Here is a 15,261-nt window from a genome sequence, read left to right on the forward strand (position 1 = left end):
GGCTGCTCAACTCGGGCTGGCATCGAACCGCTGTTGCTCAGAGCTCAAACTCTTGAGCGAGCTCTTAACCAACTGAGCCACTCGGCCGGCCCTCATATTTTACTTTCTTGATAAGCATTTTACAAATGAATCCTGGAGAATGCCCTAGTCAGTTGTGTGTGTGTGTGTGTGAGTGAGAGAGAGAGAAAGAGAGAGAGAGGGAGAGGGAGAGAAAGAGATAGAATGTGCGTGCATGCACACGCTGGTTTCAAGAGCCTCTGGTACAGAATATTGGTGATTTAGAGAAATCTATTACCACTTCTAAGAAACAAATATGTCCAAAGTCCTGTGATTCCCTGAAGATAGAGACCCTGTCGTATTTATGTGGGACCTTTGTTCCTGCATCTCCTTGTGCATCTATACAGTAGATGCTCTGAAACATTTGCTGAATGACTAAATGAATTTGTGAATGTCCTGATGGTGGGATGATGACTCCTGTTTTGTGCCTGGGAGCCAGCATGTCACCTTGTTTTTGGATGGGTGCATTATTTATTTTGGCCTGAGTCTTGACTGTGAACCTGGTACACAGGTTAAGTGAGATAATGTGTGCAAGTTGCTTTACCTCCTGCTGGCTTTGTTGGCCATAGGAGAATGTAGCTACTATTCATTTTTTTTTTTTTTTTAAGATTTTTTTATTGGGGAATTGGGAGGATGGGAACAGTGCTGGGGAATTGGGGGAAGGGGAACAGACAAGTTGCTGTCGTTTTGTTCTTCAGTTTAGTTGTGGAGGACGTTGCTTCACTGGCCCAAGTTGGCACCATCATTGTGTTCTTCCCTGGTGAGGCAGATCAGTCTCCGGCTTCTGGACGGCCACTCACTGCGGCTGCTGGCCGCTCACGCTGGCTGCTGGCTACACACTACACATGGCAACCCACTGCCACAGGGGCTGCAGCCCACGCCGTTGCCGGCGACCCACGGCAGCCCAGCTCCAGGTCGAGCCGCTGCTCAGCATCTTAGCTGTGGAGGGCAGTGTCACCGGCCCTCATATGTGGGATCCGAACCGGGGCCCTCTGGCATCCTAAGCCAGTTCTCAACCATCACGCCACTTGGCCGGCCCCTGTCATTTCTTTTTTAGAAAACTTTATTTTGAACTAATTTTAGATTTACAGAAAAGGTAAAAAATAATAGATTTCTGTACATCTCTCACCCAACTTTCGTAATGTTACTATCTTGCATAACTGTATTACTGTTACTTAAACCAGGAAACTTAAACATAGATGAAATATGATAAACTAAAGACCTTATTTGAATTTCACCAATTTTCCCACTAATGTCCATTTTCCTCTTCTGTGACTAAATGAGATTGAATTTAGTTTTTTTCTCCTCTGTCTCTTTACTGACCTTGACACTTTGAAAAATATTGTCCAGTCATTTTGGAGACTGTCCCTCAGTTTGGGTTTGTCTGATGTTTTCTCATGATTGAACAAAGGTTATAGGTTTTTAACAAGAATGCCACAAGTGGTATGATGTGTCCTCAGTGCATTATATCATGGGGTTCATGATGTTGATTTTTTATTACTGGTGAGGTTGACCTTGATCACTTGGTTAATGTGATTTCTACTGGATTTCTTCACTATAAAGTTACAGTCTTTCCCTTTGTAACTAATAAGTATTTGGGGGAGAAACTTGAAGACAATGCAAATCTCAAATTCTCAGCCTTTTAGTGTCCATCAGTGGGTCTCATCTGCAATAATTAGTGTCAGTATGGACTCATGGGTATTTATTTTATTCCAAGGGTTATTTGGTATTTTATTTATTTTGTTGCTCAAGTTGTTCCAGCTTTGGCCATTAGGAGCTCTTTGACTTGACTGCTGTCTTTCAGCAAGCTCCTATCACCTATTCTGTCTTTCTGTTACCACAAGACGTTCCAGGCTCATTTTTTATGCCATTTCATTTTTTGTAGATTGGTTCGAGTGAGTAAAAACTACCGATCAGTCATAAGAGCATGCATGGAAGAAATGCACGAAGCTGCAGGTAAGGACTTTGTATAAGTATAGGTGATAGTAATTAAAGTATTTGTCTGGCTATAAATACTACAAGGTAAAATCTGATTGACATTCTAGTTTAAAACTCTTCCTATCCTAATTTTTTCTCAATAATTGTGAGCATGTTTTTCAAGTTAGAGCATATAGAGTTAACAGGTATGAGGTTAAAGGGCCAAATTAAGAATCTTTGAAAATTGCAGTCCCGGTTCTTTGATCTTGGTTATTTAAAATCACCATAACCACAAGAGCCACATGACTTCCGGAAGCCAGGTGGAGTCTTGTATAACATGGTGGCCTCTACGTTTGCTGTGTTGCAGTTGAAAATGCCACTTGTAACTTGAGGGTCTTGGTTGAGAATCACTGATCAACAGCAAAGAGATACGAAGCGTGTTTTTAAAAATGTATAGTAAAAGTAGGTGGTCATAAGAAAAAACAAAGGCACAAGCCACAGAATCTGGTATATGAAGTTCAGACTGAGAGTTCCATTGCTCACTTAAAATGTTTTGTGTTTTGCTAGTTGCTATTAAAGATCCAACAAGTGGCTACCAGTTCTGCAGCCAGGTAAGGAAAGGGGCTGCCTTTGTTTTATTGGCACTGTGATCTGTGATGTCTTTCTGTGTCCTTGGCACCCACCTGGGATGGCTTTGCAAAAACGGTTTTTTGCAGAACTCTTCTTTCAGGTAGACATGCAACTCCTTGGGGTGGTAAATAAGGATCACCTTGAACTTCTTGGGACCCCTTTGAGGCTGTGCACATTGAAACAAAGGATATGCTTGATGAATACTTGCATGAGTTTTCAGTTCCTATGGGAAGTGTAAATCCTGACCATGCTGTGTCACCCGAGATACTGAGCTGAGCTTTTGGAACCACTGTACTCAGCTCATGAACCCAGTGGTTCTACTGAGCCGCAAGTTGTTATACTTTAGTTGGAGCTGGAAGGTGACTTAAAGATTTCTCTTTCTCTGGTAGAATCTTGATGTTGTTCAAACTTAGAAAGAAGTTAGTAGGGGGCTGGCCGAGTGGCACATTGGTTAGGAGTTGACTTGGGATGAGCAGCAGGACCCAGGTTCGGATCCCACATGAGGGCCATTGACGCTGCGCCCTCTATAGCTAAGATGGTGAACAACAGCTAGACCTAGAGCTGGGCTGCCATGAGTCGCCAGCAACAGCGTAGGCTGCAGTGGGGCTGGCCAGCAGCTGGCATGAGCTGCTGTGAGCCACTGTGAGTGGTCATCCAATGGCCGGTGAGCGACTGCGGGCTCACCTGGGAAGAGCGCAGTGATAATACCAACATGGGTCAGTGAAGCGACGTCTTCCACAACTAGACTGAAGAACCAAAGGACAGCAACTTGTCTGTTCCCCTTCCCCAATTCCCCAACGCTGTTCCCCTCCCCGAATTTCCCAATAAAATCTTAAAAAAAAAAAAAAAGTTAGTAGGGACTGATGCACTGTCTCTGAAGCCAGCAAAGCATTTATTTTCCCTTATGAATTAGCTGTTCTGTGTTCGTGCACAGAAGGATGGTGGGGAAGAGGAGACTGTATTCCTAAGGGCAGGGTCTAGTCCTGATTTATTTTTGGAGCTATATTAGGATGGCCTTTTCATAGACTATTCCCTAAACTTCATTCCCTTGAATACCAACTTCATAATTATCGCTGTTATCGATATATTTCTTACAATATTATTTACTGAATATTTTCCTAAAAATTGTCTCTCCTTTATTACTCAAATAAAGCCTCTTCTTAAACCATAATATTCATCAAGATCATGGGTGTGATGAGCTAGTTATATTTTTCTAATGCACATTAAACTAAGACCATAACCTTTAAAACAAAAAAATGGTAGTCTGTGTCCCACCCCCTAAAATTCTCTCACTGGCTGCCCTGTGGGCAACCCTGCCATAGGAATATTCAGTAAACGTTGAGTTAACGAATGACTATGCTGTGATCCAAGTACTGCTTTGTTCCTTTGCTCTAAGAGCAAATCCCAGGAATGTTTTCAGTCAAAACTTTGTCTCTGTCTCTTCCTTCCTTAGATCTCCATTTTGTCAGCAATGGAGCTCATTTGGAACCTTTGTGAAATTCTTTTTATTGAAGTAGCCCCAGGTGAGCATGGACTCTTTCTGTGTCTGAGGTGTCTCCTACCCTTTCCTCTTTGTCCTTCGTGTGTGTTGTGATGCGTTTTTTATTGCCTAGAATGTTTTTTTCATGACTTTTTATCAACACAGCCATGAGACAGTATTGCATGACAGCCTAAGCAACCTGCCATTTCGTCAGGTACTGTCCAAAGAATAGACAGAATGCCTTCTAGGAACCTAAAATGTTAGGCAGATAACCCTTGAAAAATACCAGGAAAACAGATATTAAACTAGTGTGTGTAAGAGGTGGTCGTCAATATTTGTATCATAGACTGGTCAAGCATCAGAAAGTTTGAGGAGAAGCTAGGGGAGAGGCATGGAACAGGTTCTCCCTCACAGCCCGCAGAGGGAACCAACCCTGCCAACACCTTGATGTCAGACTTCCGGCCTCCAGAAGCGTGAGACAATAAATTTCTGTTTAAAAAAAGGAAAAAGAGTGTTTTAGGGAGGACAGATTAGGCGGTGCGAGGCAAAGTCCCTTTGAGAATTCTGTTGCTAGTGATCAGGACGGGGGCAGCCCTGTGCATTCACTGTGCACTGCGAGTTATTCTGTTGATCTTAAATTAAACTGTGGTCAGTACTGTATCCTGGCTTTGGTGGGCACTGCAGAGATGCTACAGGCTTTTTTCTATTCTTTTAATGGTTTGTGTTTGCTGTTATCTATACGTGTTAATCTGCACTCATAGCTATTTATTCATTCTCCTGCTAAAGTACTGAGCAACTTGAAATTAAAATTCGTAGTTTGTATGCCTGCCGCCAGTAGATTTTGAGGGCTGTCACTATGTTTTGATCATTGTTGCATACCTAGTAGCTAATCAGTACCAGTTTCTAAATGGCCATTACTTACATAGCCATTGAATATTGCATAGTCATGAAGAATCTGGAGGTGGGAGGAGTGGTGAGGTCTGGGCCTCATGTTCAGCCCTTTTTGGAGTCAGGGAAAGGTACTGCTGCCTGGCACAGAGGAAGGGTTCCATAAAAGACCATTTGCTAGTCCAGCCCTTCATTCAGGACCACATGTGTACTCACTTAAGAGGGATTAGCCACTTCTTACATAGCTTGTCCGCCCTACGTTCTGTCTGTACTAGGGGAAAGTGGAATTTGTTGTCCAGGAAGCTGGGTTTTTGTGTTTGACGAGTCTCTCTCCTCCCAGCCGGCCCTCTCCTCCTTCACCTCCTTGACTGGGTCCGACTGCATGTGTGCGAGGTGGACAGTTTGTCGGCAGATGTTCTGGGCAGTGAGAATCCAAGTAAACACGAGAGCTTCTGGAAATTGGTAAGGACCCCGTGCAGGCTGGGCCTCCATGCCTTCCACTTCATATTGTTTTCCCCAGTGCTCGCAGGCAGGCCTGAGGGTTGCATACTGAGCCTGTATGCACTTGGCCTGGTTCTGAGTCTGTGATTATTGGAAGGAGAGCCTTTGCTTAGGAGGTATTGGGCCCAGATTTTGAGTCTCTGGTTCATTTACTGAGTATTTATTGAGTGCTACTGTTTGCAAGGCACTGAGGAAACATCCATGACCAAAGTGGGCTAAGATTCCTGTCCTTACGGAGCTTACGTCCTCCATAAGGAGACAGGAAATGAATACAGAGACAAGTAAAACATGTATAGTGAAGTGTGATGGAGAGAAATAAAGGGAGGGAATTGGGAGTGTCAGAGTGGGGGGAGTCAGGGAAGGCCTCACTCATGAGGTGACCCATGAATAGAGACCTGAAGGAGGTGGGAGGGGAACGTGCAGGTGAAGGGAGAGACAGCATTCCAGACAGCGAGGCCTGGAGATGCCGTGTCTTAAAGGCAAAGCAGGGTGAGGAATGGCGAGGAGGCCAGTGAGCCAGGAGCAGCCTGAGCAAGAGGGAGAGTGGGGCGTTAAGGCCAGAGAGATACAGGGCCAGATCGTAGAGGCTTTCCTGGGCTGTCGTAAAGACTTTAGCTTTTAGAGAGGCAGTATGGCAGAGTGGTTAGAACACGGCCTATGGTGCCAAACTGCTCGGCTTAGCATCCCAGCTCTACTTACCAGCTATGAGATCGAGAATGGGTTACTTCACAGCCTTTAGTTTCCTCATCTGTACAATGGAGATAATAACACCTACCCATAGGGCTGTTATGATTAAATTAGTTAAAGGACATGAATGTGTACAAGTTAGTTGATAGGTACAGTAAAGAGATCCTATTTCACTCCTGAGACAGTTGGGGTGAAGGGGACATTGGAGAGTTGAACAAATGAGCACCATGACTGACTTAGGTATTCAAAGGCTCTCCTGAGAACAGAGCAAGGGTGGGAGCAGACATACGAGTCTGGAGGCTGTGGTACTCAACCTAGGCAAAGATAGTGGTGACTTGGACGAGACAGGAGCTGAGCAGAGGCGATGGCGAGATGTGATTAGATTCTGGATGCAGTTTAAAGATATCATTGGTGGGATTTGGTAACGTGTTGGATGTGGGTATGTAAGAAATAGAAGAATGTGGGAAAATCGGGTTGGTAAGTTGGAGGTGGTGACCAGGGGGTGCGTTTTTCAATATGTTACGTTAAAGAAGCCTGTGAGATCCAAGTGGAGACATTGACTAAGCAGTAGGATCTGCAGGGCTGGTATTCAGAGAAGGAAGTCTAGGCGAGGAGAAACACTGCAGACTTGCCGGCATATATAGCCTTGACTTCTTTTAGCATGACTTACAGTAAGAAAACATTTTTCTTTGTATATTTTACATTTATACTTGTGTGTATACTGTTGATTGTCATTATTCGTGATAGTTATGTTCTGTAAAGTCACCTGGAACACTGAATTAGCGATTACTGAAACATTGCTCCTAGGGAAATACCGGGTTCCTTCGTCTCTGGTCACAACATTTTTGTCAGCTGATCAATATATAACTATATATTATATATTACATATATATTATGTATAATTATGTATGTTTCTCTTTAAAGACACTTTAAATACCTTATTTAAATATACTGTGGATTAAATTTGAACTCACACCCAATAGCACTATAATGCATGCCTTAATGAAGTTTATCGAACCCATATTTTTTCCGTATGGCACATCATAGCCTTCTTTGCAGTTAGGGACACTGGAGAGCACAATGCTTGGGGGCCTGACAAAAAGCAAAAAAAAAAAAAGCAAAACAAACCCCCACCAAACCGTGGCACTAAATAGATTATGAAAAAGACACTTGTTTAGCGTGAGAACAGATACAAGAAAGCAGAGCGCCAGAGACAACCAAGATGGCACAGTAGGTAAGCGCTGTGCTTACCTTCTCACAACCACATCAAAATTACAACTCATCTGCTAAACAATCGTTATTGAGACTCGCCTAAAATCAAGCTGAACTGAAGCCCTTCATCTAAGGACTCGCAGAAGCTACCGCCAGACTGGTAGGAGGGGTAGAGACGCGGAAAGGGGAGGGTTATTTCGGCTGTGGGGTCCCTGCATCTCCCCCAGAGGAGTGAGAGGTCCCAGCTGCATCCCAGGCCAAGGTTCCAGTGCTGGGGAGAGAAACCCCCATAATTTCTGGTTGTGAAAACCAGCGGAGATTGTGACTGAGTGAGACTGAAGGTGACTGCACTCCCAGGTGCTCCTCCTAAAGGAACTGCACGCGGACTTACCCACTGACAGAATCACTGGCTCTGAACATCAGTGCTGGGGCAGCGGCTGGAAAGGTGGCAGGGACATATGGTTGGGAACTGAGTTGTCTGGCTTTGGATGGGGGCTGGAGAGGTACCTTTCTCCTCGACTGGTGGGTGGGAGCTGGTGAAGGCCACTGTTTCTTTGCTGAGCCCTCCCCCATCCCGTGTGCGGATCAAGGCAGCCGTCATATCTGAGTTTTCTCTGTTCATTCACCATGCCCTACTGATTTGAGACCCCACCCCACCCAACTTTCGGGCACACCCAGGCTGCTTCCTGTGGTTTTTTCGTGCAGACCGCCTGCCTTGGCTCAAGCTGCAGACTTTCCTAAGGTCTCTCAAAGGTTCACGGAACCCAGACAAGCAGCATCTGGCTGAGCAGCCCTAAGCACGGCACTAGTGGCAGCTGGCCTTGGTTTTCAGCTTGGCCTCGTAAGGCCCTTCCAAGCACAGCACAGGCAGCAGCCATCTGTGGATTTCTTTGTGGCTCCTGCCGGGTGGCCCCAGGTGGGGCAGAGGCTGTGGCTGAACTAGACCTACAGTGGATCCCCTCCAAGGTGGTCCTGGGGCTGGCGCCCCCAGTGGCAGCTTCAAAATGAGCTGGAGCGTCACCTGGCCACCTCCAAGTACGACACACCCAAGGGGCAGATTGGGCAGGCACCAGAGCCCTGCTGAGGCTGATCCTCCGTGGGATCAGCCCCTGCACAACAACTCTTCCACTGTAGTCAGGCCAGTCCTCACAACCAGTGAGCCCACGGGTCAGTCCCTCATGCTGATGTGCAGTTATCAACCAAGGCTCATCTACAAGAGGAGGCCACACACAGCCCGCATAAGGGACACACCTGGAGTGCGTGGCTCAGGTGACCAGAAAGACTGCGACACTGAGCCCCACAGCACACATACTACATAAGGCCATTCTACTAGGATCAGAAGACATAGCAGCTCTACCTAGTACATAGAAGCAAACACAGGGAGGTAGCCAAAATGGGGAGACAAAGAAACATGTCCCAAATAAAAGAACAGAACAAAATTCCAGAAAAAGAACTAAGCAAAATGGAGATAAGCAATCTATCAGACGCAGATTTCCAAACACTGGTTTTAAGGATGCCCACTGATCTCAGGGAGAAATTCAACAGAGAGATAGAAAGTATAACAATGGCGATGAAAACCATAAAAAAGAACCAGTCAGAAATAAAGGATACAATAATGGAAATGAAGATATTACAGGGAATCAACAATAGATTAGATGAAGCACAGGATCCAACCAGCTATGTAGAAGTTTAGGTAGCAGAAAATACCCAAACAGAACAGCAAAAAAAAAAAAAAAAGAAGAAGAATTAAAAAAAATGAGAGTTTAAGGGACTTCCAGGACAATATGAAGCGTACCAACATTCACATTATAGGGATACCAGAAGGAGGAGAGAGAGAGAGCAAGGAATTAAAAACCTATTTGAAGAAATAATGACAGAAAACTTCCCTAACCTGGCGGAGGAAATAGACATACAAGTCCAGGAAGCACAGAGAGTCCCAAACAAGATAAACCCAAAGAGGCCCACACCAAGACACATCATAATTAAAATGCCAAAGGTTAAATACGAACAGAATCTTAAAAGCAGCAAGAGAAAAGCAGTTAGTTACCTACTATACAAGGGAGCCCAATGAGACTGGCAGCTGATTTCTCAACAAAAACTTTGCAGGCAAGAAAGGAGTGGCAGGAAATATTCAAAGTGATGAAAAGCAAGTACAACCAAGATTACCCTACCCAGCAAAGCTGTCATTTAGAATTGAAGGACAGATAAGGAGCTTCCCAGGCAAGAAAAAGCTGAAGGAGTTCATCACCACCAAACCCAGTATGACAAGGAATCTTTTAGAGGAACTTCTTAAAAGATGGGAGGAGGGTTAAGTACAAACCGGTTGTTATTCAGTAGTCATGGAGATGCAGGGTATAGCATAAGGAATATAGTCAATAATATTGTAATAACTAGGTATGGTTACAGATAGGTACTAGATCTATCAGGGTGGTAGATGGGAATGGGGTCGGGGGCAGGGTGAAAAAGGTGATGGTAGTAAGAAATACAAACTGGTAGTTAATATAGTACAAGGAATATAATCAACAATGTTGTAAAGATCATGTAAGGTGCCGGACGGGCACTGGACTTATCAGGGGGATCACGTCCTAGACTGTGTAGATGCCTGACCAATGAATGCGCTATACACCTGAAGCTGAAATAGAATAATGTTGAATGTCAACTATAACCAAGAATATAGGTATATAGTCACGGGATGTGGAGTCCAACATAGGGACGATGGTCAATGGTATTGTAACAGCTACATAGGATGTCAGAGGGGTAGTAGCTTGAGGGTGGGTTATCACTTTATGAGGGGTTTACATGTCTAACTATTATGTTACCTTGTATACCTGAAACTAATTTTAGAAAAATAAAAATGAGGAAAAAAAGGAGAGCACCACCTTGTTCAGCCTCAGCTGGGAATGTGCACATCAAGTGACTCATTTTTTGCTGCTCTGCTCATGTCCACAAATGATGGTGACAGCAACTCAAACATTGATTTTGGGGTTACAGATGAATTTTAGCAAGTAGACAAATGTACAAATATGGAATCTGAGTAAAAAGGATTGACTGTGTTTATTCCAAGTGTATGTATATATACATGTGTATATATTTCAACTGAAACTTTTATGAACCAATACTGTATTTGATGTATCTGATATTTTCTATTTCATTTATTTTTTTTTAAGTTGGGCACAACCTGTAATGAGTTATAACATCAGTTTGAAAAGCGTGGTACTGGTTAGAACCTTGTGACCGGCTGAGCTAGATTATCTCTGGAAGGAAGGAACCATCACACTTCCCCAAGGCTAGGAAGCTAAGGTGTGGATTGAGGGAATGGCTTCCGGGCCTCCAGTGAAGACTCATGTTTTCATCACCTTCCAGGTGACCATCTTGGTGCTGCAGGGCCGTCTGGACGAAGCCCGACAGATGCTCTCCAAGGAAGCCGATGCCAACCCCACTTCTGTAGGCATGTGCCGAATCCTGGGGGACCTGATGAGGACAATGCCCATTCTCAGTGTATGTGGGAACAGCCCTGCTCTGCTGGGTCATGGGTGGTGGGTTCGTTACGCACAAGGGATTTGTATGGGGATGACGTCTCACTGCGTCTCTCCCCTTAGCCTGGTAACACGCAGACACTAACAGAGCTGGAGCTGAAGTGGCAGCACTGGCACGAGGAATGTGAGCGGCATCTCCAGGATGGCACGTTCGCCTCCAGTCCTCACCTGGAGTCTCTCTGCAAGGTCTGTGGAAAATGAGTCCAGGTTGGGGACTAAGTTGGCTTCCCTTCGGAGCTGTGGCATCCAGCACAGTGATGGCAGAACCTTGGTCCTCCTTGTCCAGGGCAATCAGTGAGGGAGGAGAGAGCTTCCAGACCAGGTGCTTCAGCTGAGATCAGGAGAGTTATAGGGCATTCCCCTGGAGCTAAGGGAAAACGTCTCCTCCTCAGATCATGCTGGGAGATGAAGCTGCCTTGTTGGAGCAGAAGGAGCATCTGAGTAACTGGTATCATTTCCTAGTGACCCGGCTCCTGTACTCTCATCCCACAGTAAAACCCATTGATTTGCACTTCTATGCCCAGGTGAGTCTCAGCTCTGCGGGGTCAGGGTGGGGAGTAGACATCCTGGGCTCTGCTCCCTGCTGGGTCATTTGCATCGTGTGGCCTCTTTTGAGTTGAACCCCCACCCCCTAGAGAACAGGAAGTGGCTTTCCTTTGGCTCTTTTTGAAGGACCCCATCGCCCTTCTCCAGGGTTCCCTACACAGCAGCCCTGCCAGCCCCCTTGGGTCTTTGCTTCCATCTGGGCATTGAGTGGGTCACCACCTTTCCACAGTCCAGCCTTGACCTGTTCCTGGGAGGTGAGAGCAACCCAGAATCCCTGGACAACATCCTGATGGCGGCCTTCGAGTTTGACATCCACCAGGTGATCAAGGAGTGCAGGTAGGACCTGCCGCACCACCTCCATTCTGACCGTCTGGGGGTGTGTGATTCGGTGGCATTAAGCACATTCACAGTGTTGTGCAACCGTCACCACCATCCTTTTCTAGAACGTCCTTCCCTTATTGCTGCCGTCTTAACTTTCCCACAGACCTGCTTCCCTCCTCAGCCACGTGTAGATAGGTAATGGCTTCTGTCTGGATGAGTTTGGGGACTTTCCTGAGGCTTGAGGGCTACCGTATTTATAACAATTTGCATTTCAGGGATGTTTGCTTAAAATAACTGCAGAAAATTACCTTGATGTTTAAAATCCAGAAAAAGCCACCCAGCCTATTTCTTGAAACTCAATGGACTGCATATGCAGCCTCCTTAATGGACAGAACTTCTCAACAGTCTCACGCTAATGAGCCACGGGCTCCCACACCATGGGGCTCTTGGCTGGGTCTGTTCAGAGCAGGGATTCTACACCAGCCCTCTCCTCAGAAGGGCATCTCAACATTATGTTGAACCTTCAGCAAGGTAGGAAAGGGAGTGTCAAACATAATGAATCAAAGGTAAAGCTTTCTGGAAATTTCCATATATATGTATGTCCGAAAGGATTTACCCTTCCTTCTGTGCATCCTGGACGAGTGGGTGTTGCAGTGAGGACTCCCAGTTGGAGAAGGTGGGAATGGCAGCAGATGGCCTTGCTCAAGTATCAGGTTCACTGCCTTTGACTGGGTCAATCTTAGATCTGGGCAATGGGAAGGTTTCCCCTCCTGCTACCTGCTCTGCCTGTTTTGGTCAAAAGAAAGCCAGGGCTTCAAGAAAATGATGCTAGATTTGGAGGATAAAAAGTGGGTTTTGTGTCTTTTTCACAGACCTCTAAAATATAAGGACTTTAGTTGGAGCTGGAAGATGACTTCCAGAATTCAGCTGATGGTGGGTTTGAGGGCATCTGCATGGAGGGGTTAGTGAGAATAACTTAAAAAGGCACACTCACATCATTATGTGGCTCTGTCAGTGTCTCCGCCTATAACTGGAAATAATAGGCATTCCTAAACACTGTTACAGCAGTTGTTATTTCCACCAGGGCTTCCTTCATAAGCCACATCTGGAATTTTAGGAACAAAACAGACTTGGGCAGAACAAGGAGGAAAGACAATAAAAAGGGAAGGCATCCTGTTCTTTTCAGTGACAATAGAAGCAAAAGAGACATGCCAATGAAGAGGGGTGGTTTTATGAGTGCCACAGAAGTCAGCCTCACCCTCATGCCAGCCTCAGTCTGGGCATCTCTCTGCCCTGACAAGCAAGAGGATCTGAGATATTTCTATTAGCTGTAAATCTTGGAGCCTGGGTTTTTCTCATCAGGAAGCCACTTCCTACTCTGTTCTGAAAGAGATGCTGAAACGCAAGTCCCAGGACCTCACCCCAGGAATTCGAAGAAGGGCTGAAATGTCCTCAGAGAGAGTGGCAGAGTTTTAGAAATGCGCCCTCTTGAGTGAGGAAGGATTGGTCTTGGGATCTTGCGAGCACTGGGTTTCTCATGGCTTGTACTGTTTAGATCCAAGCTTGGTTCACAGCGGAGTGGAGAGCATCTGTCTGGACTTGGACTAGCGGGCTGATGGTATAGGGAAGCCTTGTCGCTGCGGGTGTGATGTCAGCTGGGCTCATGACTACCCTGTGAAAGGGGCATGAGGGGAATTTTATTTATTTATTTTATTTTTTATTGGGGTATTGGGGGGATGGGAACAGTGCTGGGGAATTGGGGGAAGGGGAACAGACAAGTTGCTGTTGTTTTGTTCTTCAGTCTAGTTGTGGAGGACATTGCTTCACTGGCCCAAGTTGGCACCATCATTGCGCTCTTCCCGGGCGAGGCAGATCAGTCGCCGGCTTCTGGACGGCCGCTCACTGCGGCTGCTGGCCGCTCACGCTGGCTGCTGGCCACACACGGTAGCCCATGGCAACCCACGGTAGCCCATGGCAACCCACTGCCACAGTGGCTGCAACCTACGCCGTCGCCGGCGACTCACGGCAGCCCAGCTCCAGGTTGAGCTGTTGTTCAGCATCTTAGCTGTAGAGGGCAGCGTCACTGGCCCTCATATGTGGGATCCGAACTGGGGCCCTCTGGCGTCCCAAGCCAGTTCTTAACCATCGTGCCACTTGGCTGGCCCGGAATTTTTTTTTTTTTAAGAAATTTATTGGGGAACAGTGTGTTTTTCCAGGACCCATCAGCTCCAAGTCAAGTAGTTGTTTCAATCTAGTTGTGGAGGGGTTTTTCCAGGACTCATCAGCTCCAAGTTAAGTGGTTATCTTCGGTCTAGTTGGGGAGGGCGCAGCTCCTTGGCCCATGTGGGAATCGAACCTGCAACCTTGGTGTTATGAGCCTGCGCTCTAACCACCTGAGCTAAAAAGTATACTTTAAAAATTTGAGCATGGTAGTACTTTGTATAGCACATAATGAATTTATAGAACTTAGTATTCGAGGATGGTAGTAGAAATAGAGGCATTTTTAAAAATTGGCATAGATAATATTTTGAATGTTAGAGGAATAGCTATTAATAAAGTTGGAATATATTTAATTTTCAAAATGAATGTTAGGGAGGCCAACATGATGTTCGTTTCATAATGATGGAATCCTGGAACAAATGGAATATCTGAATATCCATAAACCTGAGATCAAGGCAGTTTTAAACATCCAGTAAGTTAGTGTAAATCATTCCTATTTTTATATCCTGAAAGCATTTTTTATATTAATTATTACACCCGGGAAACTCTTCCTGCATTAATAGTCTGCTCTATCCACTTCACTTGGGGTTGATTTTTGCCTTATAGAAAGCAACCATTAAAGTTTCTTTTCCCTCTCCCAAGATTTAGAAAATAGTCAAGCATTATATACAAACACAGAAAGGCCTATGCCAAGTAACATAAAAAAATTTAACTAAAAATGGTACACGCACACTGACAGTGCATCGGAATACTCCATACAATGATGCGAGAGTTTACAGTTGGCATAAAACATTGGTATCCAAAGAACTTACTTAATCAGACCTTAGAGGGCCCTAGAAACCTTCTTTTTTAACCTTGGCTCCAGATGATTCTAGGTTTTGATTAAAAAAGTATGGTTTGGAACACAACTTTTAATCTTCATTGTGTGACATGTTACATATACAATAAAATTATAAATCATGTAATTGAACAAAAAATAATTTCTTTATACAAAGTATCAATAGATACCTAAATACAAGATTGGTTTTTAACATGAAGTCACATGTATATAGTTGTGTTCATAAAGTACACTAATCAAAAGCTGTGCAATGAGAAACATCAACAGCAAATCCAAATGCAAATGAAGCTATTCCTTTGAATTCCATGTTTCATTAAGCATCAGAAACCACCATTCTCTTAGTCCTTTTCTTGTGCGTTATTCTGTGTCCACGTTCTCTGCATCTGATTGGATCCCTGGGTTTTATCTCACATATCATCTGCATAGAT

The 15,261-nt window shown here is 45.0% G+C and overlaps 1 protein-coding gene across 3 annotated transcripts in view; it reads left to right on the top strand.

The window, feature by feature from the left end:
• Positions 1–15,261, top strand: part of NUP85 (nucleoporin 85) — a 29,560-nt gene that overhangs the window by 8,806 nt on the left and 5,493 nt on the right. For all 3 annotated transcript variants that reach the window (XM_019644329.1, XM_019644328.1, XM_019644330.1), the window contains exons 4-11: positions 1,943–2,013; positions 2,542–2,585; positions 4,058–4,127; positions 5,313–5,434; positions 10,736–10,870; positions 10,972–11,094; positions 11,301–11,432; positions 11,684–11,790. In XM_019644329.1, coding sequence (XP_019499874.1) covers positions 1,943–2,013; positions 2,542–2,585; positions 4,058–4,127; positions 5,313–5,434; positions 10,736–10,870; positions 10,972–11,094; positions 11,301–11,432; positions 11,684–11,790 — 804 coding nt within the window. The remainder of the gene's footprint in view (positions 1–1,942; positions 2,014–2,541; positions 2,586–4,057; positions 4,128–5,312; positions 5,435–10,735; positions 10,871–10,971; positions 11,095–11,300; positions 11,433–11,683; positions 11,791–15,261) is intronic.

The sequence above is a fragment of the Hipposideros armiger genome, unplaced genomic scaffold, assembly GCF_001890085.2.
Source record: "Hipposideros armiger isolate ML-2016 unplaced genomic scaffold, ASM189008v1 scaffold_87, whole genome shotgun sequence".
Lineage (NCBI taxonomy): Eukaryota > Metazoa > Chordata > Mammalia > Chiroptera > Hipposideridae > Hipposideros > Hipposideros armiger.